This window comes from Salvelinus sp. IW2-2015, linkage group LG20 (assembly GCF_002910315.2).
Source record: "Salvelinus sp. IW2-2015 linkage group LG20, ASM291031v2, whole genome shotgun sequence".
NCBI lineage: Eukaryota > Metazoa > Chordata > Actinopteri > Salmoniformes > Salmonidae > Salvelinus > Salvelinus sp. IW2-2015.
The window spans coordinates 69,754,307-69,779,440 of record NC_036860.1 but is presented as its reverse complement, the minus strand read 5'-3'; the positions used below and the strand labels follow the sequence as shown (position 1 = coordinate 69,779,440).

At 44.5% G+C, this 25,134-nt stretch overlaps 1 protein-coding gene across 1 annotated transcript in view; it reads right to left on the bottom strand.

The window, feature by feature from the left end:
- LOC111979890 (corticotropin-releasing factor receptor 1) overlaps positions 1–25,134 on the bottom strand; it is a 159,863-nt gene that overhangs the window by 74,958 nt on the left and 59,771 nt on the right. Inside the window, exons 2-4 of the mRNA XM_024010563.2 lie at positions 23,985–24,072; positions 11,963–12,016; positions 2,043–2,162 (exon numbers count right to left, since the gene is read on the bottom strand). Of these exons, the coding sequence (XP_023866331.1) occupies positions 2,043–2,162; positions 11,963–12,016; positions 23,985–24,072 (262 nt within the window). The remainder of the gene's footprint in view (positions 1–2,042; positions 2,163–11,962; positions 12,017–23,984; positions 24,073–25,134) is intronic.

The following is a 25,134-nucleotide window of genomic DNA, read 5'->3' as shown; positions in this document are numbered from 1 at the left end:
CTCAAGGGACTTTTCACAGACTTTATCACAGGGTTACCTCCATCCCAAGGGCTTACCACTATCCTGGTGGTCGTCGATCGGTTCTCAAAGGGAGCCCATTTCATCGCCTTACCCAAGATGCCCTCGGCGAAGGAGACCACTGATCTCGTGATTACCGATGTCTTTCGGCTACACGGACATTGTCTCAGATCGTGGGACCCAGTTCATCGCACGTTATTGGAAGGCCTTTTACTCCCTGTTGGGGGCGTCGGTGAGTCTCTCTTCGGGGTTCCACCTAAAGTCTAATGGGCAAACTGAGCGGGCCAACCAAGAGCTGGATAAGCTTCTCCGCTGTTTCGTCTCCACTCAAGCCAACAACTGGAGAAAGTTCCTTGTCTGGGTGGAATATGCTCATAACACACTGCCGAACACATCCACTGGACTGTCGAGTGTAAGTTTTGGTTCGCCCCGAGGCACCCTGCAGTGCCTGGTGGACTATGAGGGCTACGGTCCCCAGGAGTGGGCGTGGGTGCCTGTCCGGGACATCCTGGACCCGGGTCTTTTCAGGACTTCAACTAACTACATGGTGGTTGCCCTGGCTCCGCGGCAGGAGCCGCTCCTAGAGGGGGGGGGGGGTACTGCCATGGTTCCACATTTCACAAGAGGGTGGCAAAGACTGTCCTAGAGACATTAAATGACAGGTGCGTCCAATTACTCATTATGATTTCCCTGTTAAATGAGTTGTTTTCTGGTTTCCTTTGCAGAAGCTTGAATTGTTTAAGCTGTGCATTTGTTTCCTGAGTGAGTTTAAGACTTAGTGTTTGTTGTTTTTTCCAGTGTACTGTAATCCTGCGGCTACTGTTTATCAGTAAACTCTTTAGGAATCCTCGTCTGGTCTCTTCTCTGCACCTGGGTCCAACTTCACCACATCACAATGAAGGTCAGTCAATCTGGAAAATTGCAGTCATAAAAACCATCAAGCACTATGATGAAACTGGCTTTCATGAGGACCGCCACAGGAAAGAAAGACCCAGAGTTACCTCTGCTGCAGAGGATATGCTCATTAGAGTTAATTGCACCTCAGAAATTGCAGCCAAAATAAATGCTTCACAAAGTTCTAGTAACAGACACATCTCAACATCAACTGTTCAGAGGAGACTGCGTGAATCAGGCATTCATGGTTGAATTGTTGCAAAGAAACCACTACTAAAGGACACCAATAAGAAGAGACTTGCTTGGGCCAAGAAACACGAGCAATGGACATTAGACCGGTGGAAATCTGTCCTTCGGTCTAAAGAGTCCAAATTTGAGATTTGTTTTGGCTCCAACAGCCATGTCTTTGTGAGACGCAGAGTAGGTGAACGGATGACCTCCGCATGTGTGGTTCCCACCGTGAAGCATGGAGGAGGTGGTGTGATGGTGTGGGGGTGCTTTGCTGGTAACACTGTCTGTGATTTAGATTCGAATTTAAGCCACAGCATTCTGCAGCAATACGCCATCCCATCTGGTTTGTGCTTAGTGGGACTATCATTTGTTTTTCAACAGGACAATGACCCAACACACATCCAGGCTGTGTAAGGGCTATTTGACCAAAGAGAGTGCTGCATCAGATGACCTGGCCTCCACAATCACCCAGCTTCAACAGAATTGAGATGGTTTGGGATGAGTAGGACCGCAGAGTGAAGGAAAAGCAGCCAAGTGCTCAGCATATGTGGGAACTCCTTCACGACTGTTGGAAAAGCATTCCATGTGAAACTGGTTGAGAGAATGCCAAGAGTGTGCAAAGTTGTCATCAAGGCAAAGGGTGGCTACTTTAAAGAATCTAAAATCAATGTTTTTTTTATTTGTTTAACTGTTGTGGTTACTACCTGATTCCATGTGTTATTTCATAGTTTTGATGACTTCACTATTATTGTACAATGTAAAATAGTTAAAAAAAAAAAAAAAAAAAAAAAAGAAAAAACTTGAATGAGTAGGTGTGTCCAAACTTTTGACTGGTACTGTACAACTTTGGATATTGACAGACACACACAAATAAGCATTGTCAATGGGGCTCTACTCACTGGTGGTGTTGTACTTGACGCCATAGAACATCTCTGGACATGGCCGTGACACCCACTCCCCTGCAGTGCTCTTTGGCCAGCAGGTACCGATGGGATCGATGGACATGTTACAGAACAGGCCTGAGCAACAGAGAAAGGAGGGAGGGAGATAGAGAGACAGACACAGAGAAGGGGATCAGAAAGGGAGAGAAAGACAAGAGAGAGGACAAGAGAAAAAAGCCAGCATTACAACCAGTGGATTTTTGTCTGTGATTGTGGATGGACAGAGGTTAAAGAGCGCAGTGTCACAGCTGTCTAACAGAGAGAGAATGGTAAATAAAGAACAGGACATGACCACCGTAACCTGCCTAGCAGTGCTTACAGGTAACTGGCCCTGGCAACAGTAGGGTCGACCACACACACATGGTCACAGAGGTCATAACCATGGCACCAGTCATCATCCGAGCTACAGCCTCAGGGCATGTCCAGTTGTATTCAATTATAACAACCCCTAACTTTTCTAATGTTTGAACATTGGACATTTTGGAAAGTTGTACAATGTTTACCCATGACATTTGACATTTCCATCCCTCTTATATGAAGTTGTGCTAAACAGTAGGAACTCATTGGTTTGTTTAGACCACCCCTCAATCTATAAATGCCTAAAATAACATGAATAATGTTGATTGAAAGTTTGTTTACAAATAGTTGAAATGTGCAAAGTGCAAACTAGGATTACAGTTACTATGCACTAGTAATTGAATGACTACCATTCAAAAGTTTGGGGTCACTTAGAAATGTACTTGTTTTTGAAAGAAAAGCAATTATTTTGTCCATTAAAATAACATCAGCTTGATCAGAAATACATTGTTAATGTTGTAAATTACTGTTGTAGCTGGAAATGGCTGATTGGGGCGGCAGGTATCCTAGTGGTTAGAGCGTTAGGCCAGTAACCTAAAGGTTGCTAGATCGAATCCCTGAGCTGACAAAGTAAACATCTCTTGTTCTTCCCCTGAACAAGGCAGTTAACCTACTGTTCCTAGGCCATCATTGTAAATAAGAATTTGTTCTTAACTGACTTGCCTGGTTAAAAAAAGAAAGATTAATTTTTAATGAAATATCTACATAGGCGTATAGAGGCCCATTATCAGCAACCATCACTCCTGTGTTCCAATGGCAAGTTGTGTTAGCTAATCCAAGTTTATCATTTTAAAAAGGCTAATTGATCACTAGAAAATCCTTTTGCAATTATGTTAGCACAGCTGAAAACTGTTCTGATTAAAGAAGCAATAAAACTGGCCTGCTTTAGACTAGTTGTGTATCTGGAGCATCAGCATTTGTGGGTTCGATGACAGGCTCAAAATGGCCAGAAACAAAGGACTTTCTTCTGAAACTCGTCAGTCTATTCTTGTTCTGAAAATTTAAGGCTATTCCATGCGGGAAATTGCCAAGAAAGTGAAGATCTCATACAGCGCTGTGTACTACTCCCTTCACAGAACAGCGCAAACTGGCTCTAACCAGAATAGAAAGGGGGTTGGGAGGCCCCAGTGCACAACTGAGCAAGAGGATAAGTACATTAGAGTGTCTAGTTTGAGAAACAGACGCCTCGCAAGTCCTCAACTGGCAGCTTCATTAAATAGTACCCGCAAAACACCAGTCTCAACGTCAACAGTGAAGAGGCGACTCCGGGATGCTGGCCTGCTAGGCAGAGTTCCTCTGTCCAGTGTTTGTGTTCTTTTGCCCATCTTAATATTTTATTTTTATTGGCCAGTCTGAGATATGGCTTTTTCTTTGCAACTCTGCCTAGAAGGCCAGCATCCCGGAGTCGCGCCTCTTCACTGTTGACGTTGAGACTGGTGTTTTGCGGGTACTATTTCCGTGTTAATCTACTATGCCTTGGGTGGATGGCATTTTTACCTTGTATTTGGGAAGGAGGTGTGTGTGTGTGTTTGTAGAAGATCTATTAAAAGAGCTGTCGAAGCTCTTGTTACAGTGTTTTGACACGGTAGGCAACATCAGCAACCTTTTATATACACCACATCACAGAAGCCACCGCAAACATCCCAAGCCGTGAATGGTCTCCGATTGATTATCCACACTACTAAGTAACAGAAGTGGTTTTACGAGAATCCCAAAGATAATCAGATGAATAGTCTTGTAAACCTGACCCTTGGCAACAGCAGTGACTAGCGTCTGCAATTCATGACGGACTCCTTTGGTACTTCGATAAGGGAAAAAAATTGTTTCTGGGGTGTTTCCCCTTCAGACAACTCTCCCAACAAATCACGAGGCAGACATGCCAGAACATCACGATTTGCATCCAAAATGTACAGGTAAACCTTTGCAGTTGTTTTAGTGAAGGTAGTTAACGCAAACTAGCCACTTGCGAAATGCACTCATTAAAAATAACCTCTGTGATCTCCATCTTGCTAGCCACTATTTTGTGTATGGGGTATGTGGCCAACAAGTGAAGAAGGCAGTGACGCAGGCAGTTTCTCTATGACAATCTGACGTTCTATTACGCACAGACATTACGTGTCAAGACGGAACATTGGATACATAGTGGGAGGCGACTGGGTTAGCGTTTTCTTGTATTTAGATCATCTCAGGTCTCTGCCTCCCTTTAGGGTCTTTTCCATTTCCATTTTGGTCATTTAGCATACACTCTTATGCAGAGTGATTTACAGTTAGAGTTAGGTTACAGTTTCCCCCTGTGATCTTTGCAATGCCTGAGTTTCCCCCTTCATCCCTGCAATGCCTGAGCACAACAGATGATTGCAACGTCTGTGCATGAAGATGAAAGCGTGACGAAATAATCGAATATTTCCGATTCATGGAAAATAAGCAGATGTGACATACACAGAAGAGGTGAGTCACAATCTGTCTATGGACCCGTAATCCACCGCGAGCCACTGTCGTACTAGCAACAACATCTGTGTTAACGTGCTAGCAACGACACTCTAGTGGAAAGCATGCTTACAGGTAGCAGCAAACCTGTACCTGGGGATAAAGGGATTAACACCTCACAGTGGCCTTCCATGATGATCATAACAACAACAAAACAGCAACAACAGCAACCACCACAATAGGGATACAGGTGGGCAGGTAACCCTTAGCAACAGCTGCTGGACTACCAGCGAGGCAGCTGGGTCTGTCAGTCAGGTGAGCTGGGAGAGTTGGAGGGGAGAGGGAGAGAGTGAATGAATGAACGAGGGAACGGCAGAGGGAGCGAGGTTGAGAGAGCGACAACAACTGAACGAGAGAGAGAGGGAATGAAAGAGAGAAACGTAGAGAGCAGCAGACTGTGATGAAGAGGTAGGTAGATTGGTCTGATGGATAGGCTCTGTTTCGCTATAACACCATGCTGAAATAGTAATGGAGGCAAGCCATATCTGGGCTAGGTAATTGTCAGTACCCTTAAGGAAAAACCACATGAATTTCACATAATCACGTGTTTCACATGTGTTAATGTGATAACATGTGACAACATGTAAAAGCAACATGTGAAAACATGATCTCGTGAAATAAATGTGACAATAAATGTAAAACTGCAAATTCGATTTTCACATGTGAACGTGCAATTAAACATAGATTTTCACATGGGAATTTGTCTTACATGTGGAACTGCAAATTTGATTTTCAAATGTGAAAATGCTTAAAATGTGAAACTACATGTGAAATACCATCACATGTGAAGTGTTCCAAAACTACATGGTTTCACATGTGAAAGGATATGTGATCACATGTGAAAAATCCACATGTGAAACTTGATGTGAAATGTCATCACATGTAAAGTGTTCCAAAACCATGATTTCACATGTGAAATCTCACATGAAATGATGTGGTTTTTCCTTAAAGGGTTATGGATGGATAAATAGATGGAGTAAGAGAAGGGAACACATTAGCAAAATAGGAGGTGTCTGTCTGGGTACATTTAGCGTCATCGGACTCAATATGCTAGTGATTCAATGAGTCGTAAAGGGAGAAGACTTTCCAGTGTTTTTTTTCCTCCCCAAAGATTTAAAACTTCAGTGAAGACATCCAATCCTCACTACGTAAATGAGAGAGGTGGAGACGCTGGAGGGATTTGAAAACCTAGCACAACCCCAAACACGATTCTGATAAACTAAAACGGGGATAAAACGCAAAGTTGGGAGGCTGCAGGCAGTTTAAAACGAATTAGAGCACGTCAGATTGGAGGAGGCAAGCAGGCAGCCCTCGTATAGCTGATAACATTACTCTGGGCTGTGGGAGAAAAATGTGTTACTTATTAATCAAATAAAGGGGACTCTAATTTGTCATGGACAATTTTTTCAACCACAGGCAGCTATGCATCATGGGCTGCCAAAGAAAAGCCCATGATGCATAGCGATTGGCTTAGAGAAAATCTTCCCCTTAATTTCACGGAGGGGGGTCAAATGTTTTGTAGCGACCAGCACAGACAGCTGTGTGTTATGTGTAGTACTATTAGTTGGTCGTGTTGTACTTACCCGTGTTCGCGGGGTCTGACATGCCAATCAACCTGCTATCTGCCAATCATGGGAATGCCTGAAATGTTCTGATGCCGGGCATCCTGGTGGTTGGTGTAGTGCTGTGTTTGGAGGGGGGGGGGGGGGGTGTTAGCAAGGGGATGGAGCATTGCAAGTTGGCGTGGGCTATGGCCAAACTATAACCATAAATTCGTGAACTCAATCCTCTGTCAGGACAAATGTTCCTGTATGATTTAGCCAGGTCATTACATTGGTGTCAGAAGTAAAAACGTAGATAAAAGTTAGCCAGCTAGCTAGCTGACTACCATAGCTAGCTAACGTACGTGACAACGGGGGTTGAAAATGGTTAGAGGGATTTCGTAATTGAAGGTGGAGGTAGGGGACGACTATGGCCAAGGAGGTGCATGTGCATGTACGTCGGAGGATCTGGCAGGGGGGGGGATCACCAGGGCATCGGAGCACAGAGGCCGCTTGAGGGAGACCGCTAGAATGATGTCGGCTGAAGCGGGCATGAGTACTTCGTCGACTGTGCTTCGTGAGGATTCTGGTGGGCGGACCGAAGGGGTGACATCGAAGCTGCGGGAAGAGGAATCTGGTGCTCAGGATGTAAACAAACATGGCAGTGCCCAGTTCCCGATTGCGTCCGAATCTGTTAAGACCCTGAAGTACTCCGATAAGGCGGATTGTGAAGCTTTTCATGCTCAGTTTGAACTGTTAGCTCATTTTGGAGGGTGGTTGAATGAAGATAGGGCAGTGCAGTTGGATTTGTGCCTGACGGATGATGCTCTGTCCTGTTTGATATTGATTTGCCCCGAGGACAGACGTGATTATGGGGTTTTACTGGGAGCACTGAGGAGGCGCTTTGGACAGTGTGTACAGCCCGGGCTGCTGCGCTCAGAGCTGAGTAATAGACGCAGGAAGCCTGGAGAGCCACTACGGGTGCTAGCTAATGACATTGAGAGCCTCTCTCGGCAGGCAAATGCTCACATGCCCCCCTCCGTGCAGTGCGAGCTAGCACGGGACCAGTTCATCCAGGCGCTTTCTCCTATGGAGCTGCGCATACAGACCCAGCTGGTTCATCCTGAGTCATTGCAGATAGCCTTGGAGATGGCTTTGGAGAGGGAGCTCGTGTGGGCTGGGGCTTCAGCTGTGGCTTTGGTGGGGGTGCAGGGAGACAGACCCACTGTGCGGGCTGCGGGGCAGAGCAGCCCAGAGCCGGAAAAGCCTGCATGGGTGGCTGTAATGACTGAAATAATTCGTGCTGTGTCGCTACAGGCAGCACGAGACACACGCCCTGGTCCCAGGGTCTGCTGGGGATGTGGCCAGCCAAGCCATCTGTGCCGGATTTCCCCATGTCCCCCACAGCTGAGGGAAAAGGCTTGGGGTCCGCATAGACGGGGCAGTGCGGACCCCTGGCTCGCTTTCCCAACCACCACCACCATGTTCAGGAGGATCCCACCAACACGGACGGGGGAGCAAGGATCCAAGTCCCCCAGAAGCAGACGAGGGCAAGCGGATGGAGCCTGTTATGGTGGGCCGGACCTGTGTTGGGGACTTTTGTCATGTCCCTGTCACTGTGGAGGGGGTGCCCTGCTCTGTCCAGTCGTCATGGTTCCTAAGAAGGGGTGCAAGCTGAGGTTCTGTGCGGACTTCAGGTGGCTGAATGAGATAACCAGGAAGGTCTCATAACCCATACCACGTATCGATGAGTCGCTGGACCTGGTTATGGGGTCCTCCTGGTTCTCCTCAATAGACCTCCGCAGTGGCTACTGGCAGGTGCCCCTCTCCCCAGAGGCCAGAGCCAAAACTGCGTTCTCCACTAACAGAGGACACTGGCAGTTCAAGGTCCTGTGCTTCTTCCTGTGCAGCGCTCCAGCTACTTTTGAGAATTTGATGGACAGCGTGCTGGATGGCATCCCCCGAAAGCAGTGTCTGGTATACCTCAACGACATTCTGGCCCATGGCAGCTCCTTCCAATCAGCCCTAGGGGCGCTACGATGTGTACTGGAGAGTGTGGCTGCCGCAGGCCTGAAGCTCCACCCCAAGAAGTGGTGAGGAGAGAGGTGTCCTTCTTGGGCCACCGAGTGGGGAAGGAGGGTATCAGCACCATGGAGGACAAGGTGGGGGCTGTCCGAGACTGGCCCACCCCCACCGACCAGCATCAGCTGAAGAGCTTCCTGGGCCTGGCCTCGTGAGGTTTGTACGGGGCTTCTCAAGCGTTGCTGCTACCGAATAACAAGGTCTTCACTTGGACAGTGGAGTGTGAGGAGGCCTTCAACACCCTCAAACGTGCACTGATCGAGGCCTCCGTGCTCGCCCCCCCCTGATCTCACCTTGCCCTTTATTCTGGAGACAGACGCGAGCAATGTGGGCATGGGTGGTGTGCTGGTCCAGGTGGGGCCAGATGGGAGAGAGAGTGGTGGCGTACTTCAGCAAAATATTTGACAAACATGAGCACTGCACTGCTACTGTGTCACCCGGAGGGAGGTCCTTGCTGTTGTGGCTTCCATCAAACACTTCCATCCAACACTACTACCTGGGTGGCCTGCCCTTTACTGTAATGACTGCCCACTCTGCTCTCCAGTGGCTCATGTCTTTCAGAGAGCCAGAGGGGCAGGTGGCACGCTGGTTGGAGGAGCTTCAGTCATACGACTTCACAGTGGTGCACAGGACAGGGGCACGCCACTCCAACGCCATGTCCCATCGGCCCTGTACTGCAGACGGAGCCGCCACTGTGAGCGGAGAGAGGGCCGTGAGAGAGAGCTGTGTGCAGGAGAGGGACTCTGTGCCACAGTGTTTCGGGCGAGTGGGCCTGTCTGCTGTGAGCTGCAGACTGTCGACGTGGCTGAATGGGGGCAGCAGCAGGGATGGGACACAGACCTACAGCCGGTGCTACAGTGGGTAGAGGTGCAACTAAGGCCACCATGGGAAAAGGTGGCAGCGCTCTCACTCGCGACCAAAGGGTTGTGGTCAAAGTTTGAGAGACTGCGGCTGGCTGATGACGTGCTACAGCGGGCATGGAAGGAGTCAGCTACGTGAGAGGAGAGGTGGCAGGTGGTGGTCCCAAAAGCATTGCGGGAGGCTATGCTCCAGAGCACTCATGGGGGGTGAGGACTGGACACTTTGGGGTCACATAAACACTCGCCGCCTTCGTCAGAGCTTATACTGGGGGCAGCACAAGAGGGACGTGGATGACTTTTGTCGCCGCTGTGACAACTGCACAGCGAGAAAGGGCCCTCCAGGCCGCTCTCATGCTCAGCTCCAACAGATCCCAGTTGGGGCTCCCATGGAGAGGGTGAGAGTGGATGTAGTTCGGTCGTTCCCCACCACAGACAGTGGAAACCACTGGGTGTTCACGGCCATGAACTATTTCACAAAATGGCCCGAGGCCTATGCTCTGCCTGACCAGGAGGCAGAAACCATTGTCGACACCCTGACAGCGGGGATGTTCAGCAGGTTTGGAGCTGCGGAGTACATCCACAGCGACCAAGGCAGAAACTTTGAGTCACCATGTGTGAGAGGCTGGGTATGCACAAGACCCTCACTACTCCTCTTCATCTTTAAAGTGATGGCTTGGTGGAGCGCTTCAACAAAATGCTTGGACAGCAACTGGCCATCGTCTCTGCCAAACACCAGCGTGACTGGGACAAGCACCTGCCTATGGTCCTCATGGCATGCCGCTCCGCTGTCCAAGACTCCACCTCCTGCACGCCTGCCCTTCTCATGCTTGGGAGAGAGATCTGCACCCCTGCAGAGATGGTGTTTGGTTGGTCCCTGGATAGCCTTGCTGTTCCCCCAGGCCGGAGTATGCCCGGAGACTCCAGGACCGCCTGGAGACAGCCCACACCTTCGCCAGAGAGCAGCTGGTGAATGCAGGTGTGAGGCAGAAGAGGAACTATGACGTGCACACCCGGAGAAGGCTTTGTGGCTGGGGAGCTGGTCTGGGTCTACAGCCCCTTAAGAAAGGCAGAAGCCTTAAGTTGTACAGCCACTGGGTGGGGCCCTGCAGTGTCCTGGAGAGGGTAGGGGAGGTTGTTTACCGGGTGCAGCTTCCTCCCAGGGGGAGAAAGGTGGCACTGAACCGGGACAGGTTAGCCCCGTAGAGAGGGGCCTCTTCTCCCCAAACCCCAGGGACCCCCACAATTCCCCTCTCTGGCAATGACATTCTCCAGGCACCCACCCCCAGGTGCCGCAGACAAGGCTTCAGACAGCCCACTCCCCCAGTCACCCACCCTGTGTCACCGCGTGGTTCCACGGACTATATTCCCCATTCCCACATCCTTGTCCCCCATATCCCTGCCTTCATCCCCTGGGCCCCAGAGGGGTAGCCGCCTGCCATAGAATGAGCCCCTTGTTTCACATCTGGACACTCTGCGACCATCACGGCCACGCAGGCAAAGGAGACCTCCGGGTCGCTTCATAGACTTTGTTTGTTCCCTGGGACGAGGGACTTTGTGGTGGGGGGGGCTGTGTAGCGAACCGCACAGACAGCTGTGTGTTATGTGTTATGCTATTAGTTGGTTGTGTTGTACTTACCAGTACTCAGTGTTCGCGGGGTCTGACATACCAATCAACCTGCTATCTGCCAATCACGGGAATGCCTGGAATGTTCTGATGCCGGGCATCSTGGCGGTTGGTGGAGTGACGTGGCGTGGGTGGGGGGTTTGGAAGGGGGATGGAGCATTGCAAGTTAAGACCATTTTTAGCCAATGTTCTCTCTCTTACGTCTGGTCTTCACAAGAGAATGTTACGGTTGTTTTATAGGGTCTTATATTCATTTATTTCATTTATTTGGCGTGGGCTACGGCCAAACAGTAGCCTGTGTGGAGTTAGGTTAATAAACCGTAAATTCGTAAACTCAAACCTCTGTCTGGACAATTGTTCCTTTATGATCTAGCCAGGTCATTGCAGTATCTTTCTTTTTTGGAAGAGCACAGCGGGATGTGACATTAAACCTAATATCAACAAAAATAGGACCATAAAATAAAGTGTACTGGCTAAATTGTCTAATATTATTGTCCCAATGCAATTTCCATCCTAATAATTTAGCCACAATGGGGAGTGGTGGAAGTATGAACACAAGCATTTCGCTACACCCGCAATAACATCTGCTAAATATGTGACCAATATTTTTTTTTTTTGTATAGTTCTGACTTATACAAATTAAACGTCCAGAGTTTGATTCAAGTTGTAACATGATAATCAATGTATGTCGTTATTCTCTTTACAAAAATCAAAAGCAAAATGTAACCAAAACGGATTTTCTGATCGAAAATGCAAAAAAAAAGCCCTCGACACATGTTTTCTCTCCATCTAAATGAATGCAGCTCTTTGGTGTTACACACCGTGAATCATATCTTTTGCGAAAGCATCAAAAAGTGACACGTAAACTGATACCAGGCTATACACGCTAACACTTTGGGACCACATGAACACTTCTACTGTACTCACCGGCGGTGACATTGCTGGGCGTGAGGGTCAGATTCCACAGTGTCAATGTACGTGCTGAAACACAAGAGGAAAATCATATATTAATGCACCACTTAAATATACAGGAAACTAATGAATAGAACCATATGCCATTTACAATTCATTTATAGTCCTATTCAGGTTCGACATGAAGATGGATATGTGTCTGATCAATGCTGACCAAAAAGAAAGAAAAAGAAAGAGACTCATGTCATAAAAGTCTTGGAATTATCTTCTTTGTATTCTGTCCCCCATTACCTTTTAAAAGGTGTTACCAGTCAACATAGACAATTAGGCAGGCAAAACGCAACACTTGTGAAATAATTTAAACAATCTGACAAGGTGGAACACGAGAGACAAAAGCAGAATCGTCTTAGATTAACATCTGCAGTAAAATGATGCTTGCCACTGTAACCGACCATTCCTTACGCCCCATTCCCCTTATCCCTCATCCCACTCCTCTCCCCGTACATTTCCACAGCACTTCGTTTCATGCTATCCATAATATATACATGGAAATATTCAATTTTTCTCTCCGGCATATGCTTTGATGTACAGTTGCATTATTCAAATAGTGCAGGATACATGGAACCCATGGCGCATGTTTCGTTTGAGCCAGGGCCACATCGCATCTCGTCATGAAGGAAACCTAGCACTCATGACTGTCAAATAGTTCCTTCCCAACATCATTTCATGCCCGTCTACCTTCTCTTTTCCCCTCACTGAACTTAGATCAAAGGACAACTGGACAGAGGATGCTGTCTATGTAAATAAAATCATAAATATATATTCAAATATATATCAAGTACAGGCAGTTTGGGCTGTTTTTTAATTAGGTGATAAAGTCAGAGGCAGTCTCATATGAATGGACAGACCGTTCTTTCATTTCATCTTAGATCATCCTCAAGTCCTGAGCCGGGAATATAGAGGTCACACAGCACACTGTAGTGGCTCAAACGCACAACCCATTTCATCCTCAAAACACAGCTAACTGTTTCCATGATAGATCCTGTATCTTTGGTGTGTTCATATCCCATTTTGGCGGGAGTCCATGTTCATGTTTGGTACATGAGACTTGGCCTTGCTAGATGGCCATGTAATGTTGATGTGATGGTTGATAGTTACGATTGCATTTTCACAGCCCCTAAAGGCGTCTCTTAGGCTGTCAGTCTGTTCCCCCCAACTGCCTCTGTGGCTGCCATCCGCTGACATAAAATAAGTTGTCCCCGAGAACCTCATTTCAACATAAACGGTTGTCTTATGTTCAGAGTAAGACACACACAGACACATATCCAAGCACTTAGCACGAATGCACACACGCTGTGAGCACTGTGAGGACATGCGGTCTGCAAGTTAAAGGGTAGGTCACGCAGACAACACACACAGTATGTGGGATACTCCATTGATAACACAAGTCCTACAATCCATCCTCAGAATTATTCTATAATAGAGGAGCTCCCCAGGGACGTACTCACTCGTGATGACTGTGTCAACTCTCCACAAACATTACCATAACATCCTCCCCTAACAGGGAACAGGCTCTGGACATTGCTTATGACAGTCTATCCTTTATAAGTAGGAGAAGCTGCACCCTACCTGCACCCTAAATAGAGAAGCTGCACCCTATTCCCTACATAGTGCACTACTTTTGACCAGAACCCTATGGGCCCTGGTCAAAACTAGTGCACTACATAGGGTGCCATTTGGGATTCAGACAATCATTCCAGAGACTTCAGGCCCCTAGTGATCCTATGCCCTTGGTTAAGGGAGTTTTCAGGTTCAGTGAATCTCTGCATGGGTAGATAATAATTATGTCAAAGGACCAGGCCAATGAGATAACATGCCCTGCAACCTATACAGGCTCAGAGCCAATACAGTGCAAGCTAAATCCCTGTGATCTCTCTGATACATCGGAAACCCATAGAGATACACAGTTTTGAATTGGGTCTCATCTCAGTAAACAATTTGACAGTACTGTATGTATTCAATGGGAAATCTAATAGATCACCCATCTCCCAAGACCAAGCCCCATCTCATGATGTTCTTCTGTACAGTAGCAGAGGTCAATGCCCTCTATTCTACCAGACAGGGTCAGTGCGGCTGACTGAACGCAACTGAAGAGAGGTCATAGTCATAGTCCTCCAGCAAGTCACCCTACTGTAGCTCTGAGTGTACACTTCACACTGGTCTCAAAAACTCTATCAAGAAATCAAATATCACACATCTACTAGAGACAGGCGCCTCTCCTCAGTGCACTGGTGGTACTGTTGCCTCTAAACCAGCTACCATAACAATAGCCAACAGCATACCATCCTGCATCCCTCTGCTGGCTTGCCTCTGAAGCTAAGCAGATTTGGTCCTGGTCAGTCCTGGATGGGAGACCAGCTCCTGCTAAAAGTGGTGTTGGAGGACCAATGGGAGGCACTCTTTCCAACTGGTCTAAACTAAATTATCTCAACACCCCAGGACAGTTATTGAGGACATTGCCCTGTGTAGGGTGCTGTCTTTCAGATGGGATGTTAAAACCTCTTTGGGCTAGGGGGCAATATTCGGAAGTTTGGATGACTGACGTGCCCAAAGTAAACTGCCTGTTACTCAGGACCAGAAGCTAGGATTAGCATATACTTGGTAGCGTTGTATAGAAAACACTCGGAAGTTTCTAAACCTGTTACAATAATGTCTTTGAGTATAACAGAACTGATATGGCAGGCAAAAACCCAAGGAGAATCTATCTGGATCTTACTGTTTTTAGGTCACAGGCTAGTTCAATGCTAGTCTATGGGATTGTGGCAAAGAAGGGGGTCGAGTGATAAATGGCAGATATGTGAGAGCAGAACTAATAAAACGGGCTCTGCCCGATCACTAAAATGGCCACCCCGATCAGAACTACAGATCACAAAATGGCCGACTGCCAAAACTACAAGTCCCAGAAGCAAGGGGAACCCTCAGAAGGTGGAGCCAACACACAGATAAAGGGTCAAGAAAAACCAGGAAGAGGAGGTGAGGGCTGGAAGGATCTGTGAACCATAGAGAAAGAGACAATAGATATTGGCTGGATTGACTGTGTATGAGCTGGACTGTTTTGGACTTACCTGTTGGCGTTTGGACCTGGACCTACTGAGAACCCGATTCGTGTACCGAACCCTGCTATCCTTGACCTTGCCTAYGACCTGGGTGGATCAGGACGGAGAGACAAACACACAGGTACTGTCCTGTTCGAAAGAACTCTCATTCTGGGGTAATTTGGTGACAGTTTCCCACTTAATTTGTGACAAACGCTCATAACCTTGAAGAGGTTTGCCACAGGGATATTCAAAATAATTCCTCCCAGATTGCAGTTCCTATGGCTTCGCTAGATGTCAACAGTCTTTAGAAAGGGTTTCAGGCTTGTTTTTTGAAAAAAAGTAGTAGTTTTTCTAAGGTGTCCCTCGTTAGGACTCCAGTCTTGTGGCGCGAGTGAATGAGGGCGTGCAATTCGTTATTTTTCTCCGGTATTGAACATACTACATTCCGTCTTAAATTTGATCATTTATTTACGTATTAGGGTACCTGAGGATTGATTAGAAATGTTGTTTGACTTGTCTGGATGAAGTTTACCGGTAAATTTTGGGATTCCTTTGTCTGCACGTTGAACGAGTGGAACGGGTGGATTACTGAATCAAACGCACCAACCAAACTGACTTTTTTGGGATATATAGAAGGACTTTATCGAACAAAACAACAATTTTTTGTGTAGCTGGGTCCCTTGGAATTGCAAACAGAGGAAGATCTTCAAAGGTAAGTGATTTATTTTATCGCTATTTCTGATTTTTGTAACGCCTCTTCTGGTTAGATTTTTTTTTTTTTATGCTGGTGTATGCGGGGCACTGTCCTCAGATAATTGCATGGTATGCTTTCGCCGTAAAGCCTTTTTGAAATCTGACAACGCGGTTGGATTAACAACAAGTTAAGCTTTTAAACGATGTAAGACACTTGTATTTTGATGAATGTTTAATATTACGATTTTTTATTTTGAATTTCGCGCTCTGCAATTTCACCGGATGTTGTCGAGGTGGGACGCTAGCAGAACACCTAGCCCACAGGTGTCCTGACTCTCTGTGGTCATTAAAGATCCCATGGCAATTATTGTAAGAGTAGTGGTGTTAACCCGGTGTTCTGGCTAAATTCCCAATCTGGCCATCATGGCCACCTAATTATCCCCAGCTTGTAACACTTCCCCAGGTTGTTGCTGTGAATGTGTTCTCAGTCAACTTTCCTGGTTATAAAAAAACATACCACTCACATAAATGCTGTGCTCACGCTCCAGGAATTAGTCCACGCATTCATTCATGTGACGAGTTAACCCACACACACGTTCCAGTGATTCATGTCACCGTGATGCAATTTGACAAGTTTATTGCTCAATTAATAAACCATGACTCATGCAAACCGCAGATGTTAGAAACAGAGCCTAACACAGTTGCAATCATCTTTTTACACCATTTCAAGTACAATCAAGCTTTTTGTTCTCAATAATTGGCTTACTGTGATGATTGATGGACAGGCAGGCTAGGCAGTACCGCTCTCTCTCTCTCCCAAACACTGAAAGGTGTTAGTAAATGTGTGATGAGTACAGGATAAGCTCTGTAGATAAGAGATCTACCCAGACAAATCAGGGATAAATACAAATAGGCTAGAATGTAGGAGCTACTTACGGTAGTCATTTCAGATTTTTTTTTAAGAGGGGCGTTCAATACTACAACCAATTCAACAACTTGTTGGTGTAATAGCATTGATAAATCATGGCTGTGGTGGCATCTTGGCCTTCAGTGGCCCATTAAGGGGAGACAGACATTGATTCAGGAAATCTGAGATGAGATGTTAATCACCGTTTGATCTGCATACTTTCCCTAAGCTTCCCTCTGTTTAATGGGCACACATATCAGAGATGGATGGAGCCAGGGAGAGAGAGGGAGAGAGAGAGACAGAGAGTACTCTCTTGACATGTGGAAGGAAGTAAACATCCTCTACTGCAGATAGCAGGATATATGGTGAGCATTGGTGGGAAGGAAAATCCATAGGAAAACATGCTCTGAATTTTGAGAATGAAATGACAAAGCCTATAGAATAAACAACCAGTTATACAATTATGGGGGATGTTTAATATCTTTCTGGATGTATTAAGTTTACACAGCAGCAGGTAATAATGTGAGGGGTCCGCTGTAAATAACCCCATTGAAAGTTTACTGTTGAATAGTCACCATGGAAACAGAACTGCACAAACCCCCCCCCCCCCACACAAGTTTGATATGTCAACGATACGCCAGCCAGCCATCACCCTTCAATGCGCCGACTTCTAAACAGCAGTTCTTAGAACAGTTTCTTGAAGTGGGCTGAGACGACTGCGTTAAACAAAGTCGATTAATTTCTCTCTGCGTTAATTGCTGGTCTATTAGATCCTGAGTGTCCTTTCTCAGCACCTGCAACAACCGTAATTATAAGCCACTACCACCACGTAACACCTCCTTTCTCTGCGCATCATCATTTATCACAGTATCTTCTCTTTCTAGGTCAAAGGGGTGCTCATAAAGCCTTTGGATCAAAAGGATATGCATTATTCTTGCTTTTTACAAAGCTGTTCACTGCAACCAAATAGTGGCTAACGTGTGTCTCGTCCTTCGATATCCCTTCAAAATCACGTATAGCTAATTAAAGAGCTGGGCACTGTGTGTGTGTGTTTGTGTATGTGTGTGTGTGTGTGCGTGCGTGTTACTGAAACATTGCTCGCTGGCCCAACTGCCACAAGGAGTTAATTGCACACAAGCTTATTTGATCCTTAAAGGAAGAAGAAAATAGCTTATTGCATTAGTAGTGAATGGCTTCCATCCAATTAGCAGGCTTATTCAAGGGAGACAACATCAACACTGCAGCTTCATCAGCAATTTTGCACAGATATACTATATTTCTGCATCAACGTAAACTGCCGAACTGGCTATAACCTAAAGTTAAGGTAGCAGCGAAATACTTTCAGCAATAATACATTATTAAAATATTGAGCTATGTTGTATGCATTATATTATTTTATGCTAATACAATTACTCATAGAAATAGATTTTGTTTAACAAGTAATACATTTTTTGTATATCCCCAAGCACACATCAAAATCCACAAATAATATTTTAATTGGCCACAAAATCAACATTTCGCAATGGCCATCTCAGTCTCCGAACTTGAAACTCAATGAAAACTGGTGGTTTGAATTGTAGAGGGCGGTCCAAAAGCGCAGACGAAGGGTACCAAGGATCTAGAAGGAGTTTGTATGGAGAAGGATTGTGTATGGAGGAATAGTCTAAGCTGTGTGTTCTCTAACTCATACAACAGCCCAGTGCCGTCATCTTCACAAGGTGCGGTATTGAAAATAGGGGGGGTCAATAATTTTGACCTCTACGTTTTGAAAAATAAAAAAGATATTACTTGTTAAACAAAACATCTTTCTCTGAGCAATTGTATTAGTATAAAATAATATAATTTCCCACCATTTCTTGTCTATCAGTATTTCAATTATATCTTTTATACAGTCATTTTTGCGCATCTTTTCAAGGGTGTCAAGAATTTTAGAACCCCAATGTATTTGCATAGTTTATTTGCAAAGCTTTAGTCTTGTCAGAGATGGGCAGTATTTCACATTTTATATTTTGCGTTTTGTATTACACTGGGCTGAACTACACACCAAAGTATTTTCTAACAAGATACTTTCTAAATCTGTCATTTCTATTTTCAAAATACTTTTCTATACCATTTTTTATATAGCTGTTCACATTTTTGTTGTCCCCTTTCACCCTACATTGGTATCAAAAGTCTGATAGCACTAAGAGTGTCTGCTAAATTAGCTAAATGTATTCAGAAAGTATTCAAACCCCTTCTGTTACATTTCAGCCTTATTCTGAAATGGATTAAATAACTTTTTTTTCTCGTCAATCTACACTCAATACCCCATAACGACAAAGTGAAAACATTTTTTTTAAATGTTTGGAAATGTATTAAATATTAAAAACAGAAATACCTTATTTACATAAGTATTCAGACTCTTTGCTATGAGACTCGAAATTGAGCTCAGGTGCATCCTGTTTCTACATCTTGATTGGAGTCCACCTGTGGTAAATTCAATTGATTGGGCATGATTTGGAAAGGCACACATCTGTCTATATAAGGTCCCACAGTTGACAGTGCATGTCAGAGCAAAAACCAAGCTATGAGGTCGAAGGAATTGTCCGTAGAGCTCCAGGACAGGATTGTGTCAAGGCAAAGATATGGGGAAGGGTACCGCAGCATTGAAGATCTCCAAGAACACAGTGGCCTCCTTCATTCTTAAATAAAATACGTTTGGAACCCCCAAAACTCTTCCTAGACTGGGCCGCCCGGCCAGACTAAGCATTAGGAGGAGAAGAGCTTTGGTCAGAGGGGTGATCAAGAACCCGATGATCACTCTGACAGAGCTCCAGATTCCACTTTGGAGATGGGAGAACCTTCCACAAGGACAACCATCTCTACAGCACTCCCCCAATCAGGCCTTTATGGCCAGACGGAAGCCACTCCTCAGTAAAAGGCACATGACAGCCCGCTTGGAGTTTGCCAAAAGGCATTTAAAGGACTCTCTGACCATAAGAAACAAGATTCTCTGGTTTGATGAAACCAAGATTGAACTCTACGGCTTGAATGCCAAGCATCACATTTGGAGGAAACCTGGCACCATCCCTACGGTGATGCATGGTGGTGGCAGCATCATGCTGTGGGGATGTTTTTTAGCGGCAGAGACTGGGAGACTAGTCAGGATTGACGGAAAGATGAACGTAGCAAAGTACAGAGAGATCTTTCATGAAAACCTGCTCCAGAGCGCTCAGGACCTCAGACTAGAGCAACAGAACAACGACCCTAAGCACACAGCCAAGACAATGCAAGAGTGGCTTCGGGATAAGTCTCTGAATGTCCTTGAGTGGCCCAGCCAGAGCCCGGACTTGAACCCGATCGAACATCTCTGGAAAGACCTTTAAATCGCTTTGCCGCGATGCTCCCCATGCAACCTGACAGAGCTTGAGAGGATCTGCAGAAAACAATGGGAGAAACTCCCCAAATACAGGTGTGCAAAGCTTGTAGCATCATACCCAAAAAGACTGGAGGTTGTAATCGCTGCCAAAGGTGCTTCAACAAAGTACTGAGTAAAGGGTCTGAATACTTAAGTAAATTTTATATTTCCCCCCCAAAAAAATTGCTTTGTCATTATGTGTGTAGATAGATGAGGATTTTGTATAATTTTTTTAATCCATTTTAGAATAAGCCCGTAGCTTTACAAAATGTGGAAAAAGTCAAGGGGTTTGAATACTTTCCGAGTGCACTGTATATCTAAAACATTCTAATTGAAATTAGGCCTATGACAATGCCCAGTGTGCTTTGCAGTTGTTACTTTTCACCTATACCTTTACCTTTTGGTCATTTAGCAGACACTCTTATCCAGAGTAAAAGTGCATTCAACAAATCACAGTCATAGTAAGTAAGAAGTTTCTGTAACTGTTACTGAGAATGTTGTTGCTGTTCGGCTGGCTACTTGCAAATGTAATTTTGTATGTTAAAATACATAATACATGTATTTTAATTAAATACAATACTTTGCAAAAGAATGTTATATTTTATTTTGATACATTGGTTTTTAGGGTATTTTGGAGTAGTATTTGTCATTGTAATTTGTCATTCATGCCCATCCCTAAGATGTGTTTTCCCCTTTCATGTGGAAGTTGAAAAGACAAGGAAACAACATCTCTGATGGCTGACAGAGGTGAACAAGGCAGACTATGTTCCCGTTCGTTATGTGTCATCTCAGAACTTTTCATTGTTGATTTCCCAAGAGTTCTCTAGAAGAAGGTGGTGACTTCATGACATGAGAATGACAGTTGAAGAAAGAAAACGTAAAAAAAATAAATCTTTGTAAACTCCAAATCCAGCAATATTTCTGACCTTTACCTCTGAAAAACACACAAAATAACCTATCCTCTGTGCTGGCTGACAATTTCATTTAAAAATGTATGATGAAGTGTAGAGAAAATATATTTGGCATCCTTTCTCAGTAACCATCTTTTAACAGACTGGGTAAAAGGGAATCAAAGAAGTGACAAAAATTTAAGATTCACATTGAATCCCATTTTAAACACCATCATGGTGAGTGAGATATGGATGATTTCATCCTTGATATGACTAGATAATGTGCTTGACATGATTTTCTCAATGCTCCGATGATTAAGCTCTTCACCTTTCATAGCCCTCTGTATAGCCAACTGTACACCTGTCTGAAGGTTTGTGCTACAGGTCAAACTGTTGTTTCATTACAGGTCAAATGAGTCTAGAATCTTGTCAGTCAAACCCTCATAATGTTGGAAGCTATAAAGACTATGAAGTGTGCTCTATAACCTGACATCTCTTCCCCATGCAGTCTCTGATCACTTAGAGATAATCCATCATCATAGATCTTATCGAATCTGAGCTCCACCAATGTCCTCAAACACACTGCGTTTACACATACAGCACAAAGCAACCGCTCTACATAATCTTTTTGATTGGCCTTTGAAGTGAAAGTGAGGGGTGAAGGGTGCGAGGGGTGGGAGGACTAATCCTTATGGAAAAGAATATGCAATCATCACAGACTACTCCTAGATTGATACTGAGGGTAACTGAGGTGCAACTCTAAGTCCCATCACAGACGATTAGACAGTCTTGATAAACTGTTCATGCAAAAAGATCCCACAGCCTATGGAAATCTCCTGCTCACACCTTTGTCATGTAGTCAAGTCAACTTCAGACAATGCCTGTGTCCGAAATGGCACCCTATTCATTTTATAGTGCTCTAATTTTGACCCTATTCCTTGTATTTTAAAATGTAACCTTTATTTAACTAAGCAAGTCAGTTAAGAACAAATTCTTATTTACAATGACGGCCTAACCCGGACGACGCTGGGCCAATTGTGCGCCGCCCTATGGGACTCCCAATCACGGCCAGATGTGGTACAGCCTGGATTCAAACCAGGTACTGTAGTGACGCCTCTGACCGCTGCACCACTTGGGAGCCCATATACTGTTATGCACTACTTTATCCAGAGCTCTATGGGCCCTAGTCAAAATTAGTGTACTTTAAAGCCAATAGGATGCCATTGAAGACACATCCAATGCCTTTTTATAACTGAAGGGTGAACTGTGATTTGTGATTGGCCAATTGAACCATCTGGGAACAATAAGAATGGCACTACTGACAGAGGTAATAGCACATCTCACAACAACCTCTTCTATCTGAGTGCAGAGCGGGGTACTTTCATCTCATCACAATTTCATCTCGGAGTGTCTTCCTTTCACCTCAACACAATTTCATCTGAAATATCTCAAGTGCTCTCTGACCAAAGCTACTGTACTGTATATTGTATAGCTCACTCTAGGAAAGTCTTAAAGAGCAACTAGACATAAAAAATGAAATAAAAATAATATATATATATTTCTCTGGTTGACAACGGCCTATGTTGCATCGATAATAGTCAGAAACATTGATTATTGTTAAAAACATGTACTACAAAGTGTAAATAGCATAATTATGGGCATAAAGTCAGTATCTCCAAAATGGAGATTTGCGAGATTTATAGAAGCTGTTGGGTTTTGATTTTGATCATGCCTACTTGCCCATTCACACAGATGGTAACGCCAAGGGAGAATTGTCATGCACGGAGAAACAGCTATGCTGATCGCGCTCAATCTAATCATATGATAGAACCCACAGGCAGTGACAGACCTGCCCACATTACAGAGTGCCTGGGACTTGTTACACATAAGACAACACGTCGCCAATGTTATGTTGAAAGACCACTTGGCACCTAAACTTATTGTGTGGCAACTTGCTGATGTGTTTGATAGTAATCACTCGAGTCTGCCACTGTTTTGGGCAAAATTACAAATGAAGACAATGCGCACATGCATACCAACTGCCATGATTCAATATTCAAAAATTCAGAACCCATTAGCGAGCATCTTGTGTCCCACCGCAGCATGTTTTGTAACATGATTCTCTATGAAACACTGCCAGACAGACATACACTCTGGTAATAGATAATGAGAAAGTTGTAAAAACTCAGACACCAAAGCACTTTTCCACTCGCGAGTGACTTGATAAGCTTTTGCTTGATAAGCTGATTTTGCTAACTATGCTAAGTGCCTTCTAGCTACTAGCTAGCTTTATTGACAACCACAGAGATGGAATTAGCTAGTGATTTTATGCACTGATAAACAGTGTGTACTGTAGCTAGTGCTTTATTTTACGATAGTTCGACAGCTTGCTGAAGTTGTAGACATGTTCTCAGAAATCAGTCTCGAGCGTAGTAGCACTGCAGTGCACTTCTAGTTTCCATGCAACAAAAAAAAATACTTGAGAAATACTGCACCAGACACCTTAGCTAGATGTCAAATTGCGCGACTAAGACCTCCTCTGCAAAACTTTTAAGTTAATTATATATTTCTTGATTTATCTTATTTAATTCAGACTATACTGAGGGAATTTTTTTGCTACTGTGACTCAATAAGGACAAACAAAAATAACTACCAAGGTACAATATAGTGAACATACAAGACCCAAATCTTATTTTTCTTAATGAGCAGCAGAAAAACACATGCAGAATCAGTTCAGCCCCCCATTCAAAAAAAATTATATTTGAAAGCTTTGTGTCATCATAGGTGATTGGGACTGTAGAGTGCACATGGACTTCGATTGGGAACACATTCTTGCCCAATTGCATTCCTGTTTTCCACTGATGCTGTGGACTGACCAATAATGACTGTTGTTGCCTATGTACAGTATTCCACCCGTGCCTATTCAGTGATGGGAAGAACTCAGAATGAGTTCAACTCCCTATTTAACATGATAGACCATCAAAAATGTTCCTCCACCATATTCCCCGCCCACATAGAAAACCGTCCTTATACGATTGGAAGAGGGCCTCACCAGTGAGATTGGTGGACAGCAGTAGCAGTGTATCACAGGTCAGGTCAGCCGTTGTCCCGGAAATCACCACAGCCCAGATGGTCAACACCTGAACAGGAAAAGAGAAAACAAGTCTCGTCAGTCTATTTCTGGAACTGGGGTAAAAACAATTGTTATACATAAGTTTAATAATACTGATGTGAATTTCACTGTCGACTTGAGACGAGGGAAACATAGGCCGACACTGTATCTAGTGTCTAGTGTCTAGCATCAGTCAGCCTACCTCCCACACAAAAGGCTGACAATATCCCCAAGCTCCCAATAGTGCCCTTCTATGCTGTTCACTGAATAAAAAAATGATGTTAATGTATCAAATTCATTGACTATCAGACATACTCCCAGTCTCAGCATCATAAAATACTGCATTCATTTCATATGTTGGTTTTATGCACATATTTTACATTTGTGGCATGCACATGTTATTTATATACATTATTTCCCTATAAGGTTCCCTGATGTACAGTATGATGAACAAGCAGCATAGTTATAACTTTCAGGACTTGTTCCATTGAACCTGAAGTACAAACATGAATGTAAATGATGTCATGTGGGCTATAAAGAATATATTCCCATGTATTGCACCCTTTCCCTTCTGAATACCCTGGCTATTTACATACCTAGGGAAACGCATGCAGTAGATACATAAATATCCCTATAGGCCAGGAATCATACACTAGATTCAGCCGCAGGCCGATTTGTTCTTGAGCGAATGGTCAGGGGGCCGGAGGATAATTACAAATCATTTGTAGACTGCAAATTGTCCGTAAGAAGCCCAAACATATATGATATTTGACTAAAACACAATCATTTTAAACCTTGCTTACATTTGTATACAATCACATATACAGGTAGCTGCCAAAATAATGGAAACACGAGTAAACGAGGGATACAAAGAATATTCTATATCTGAGATGGTACCGCTTAAAGGGCTCCTTACCAATTGTGCTATTGTGTGTGTTTTTTCACATTATTTGTAACTTATTTTGTACATAATGTTTCTGCCACCGTCTCTTATGACTGAAAAGAGCCTCTGGATATCAGGACAGCAATTACTCAACTCGTACTGGACAAAGATGATTTCTTTAACGAGCCGGACGCGAAGGATTTACTT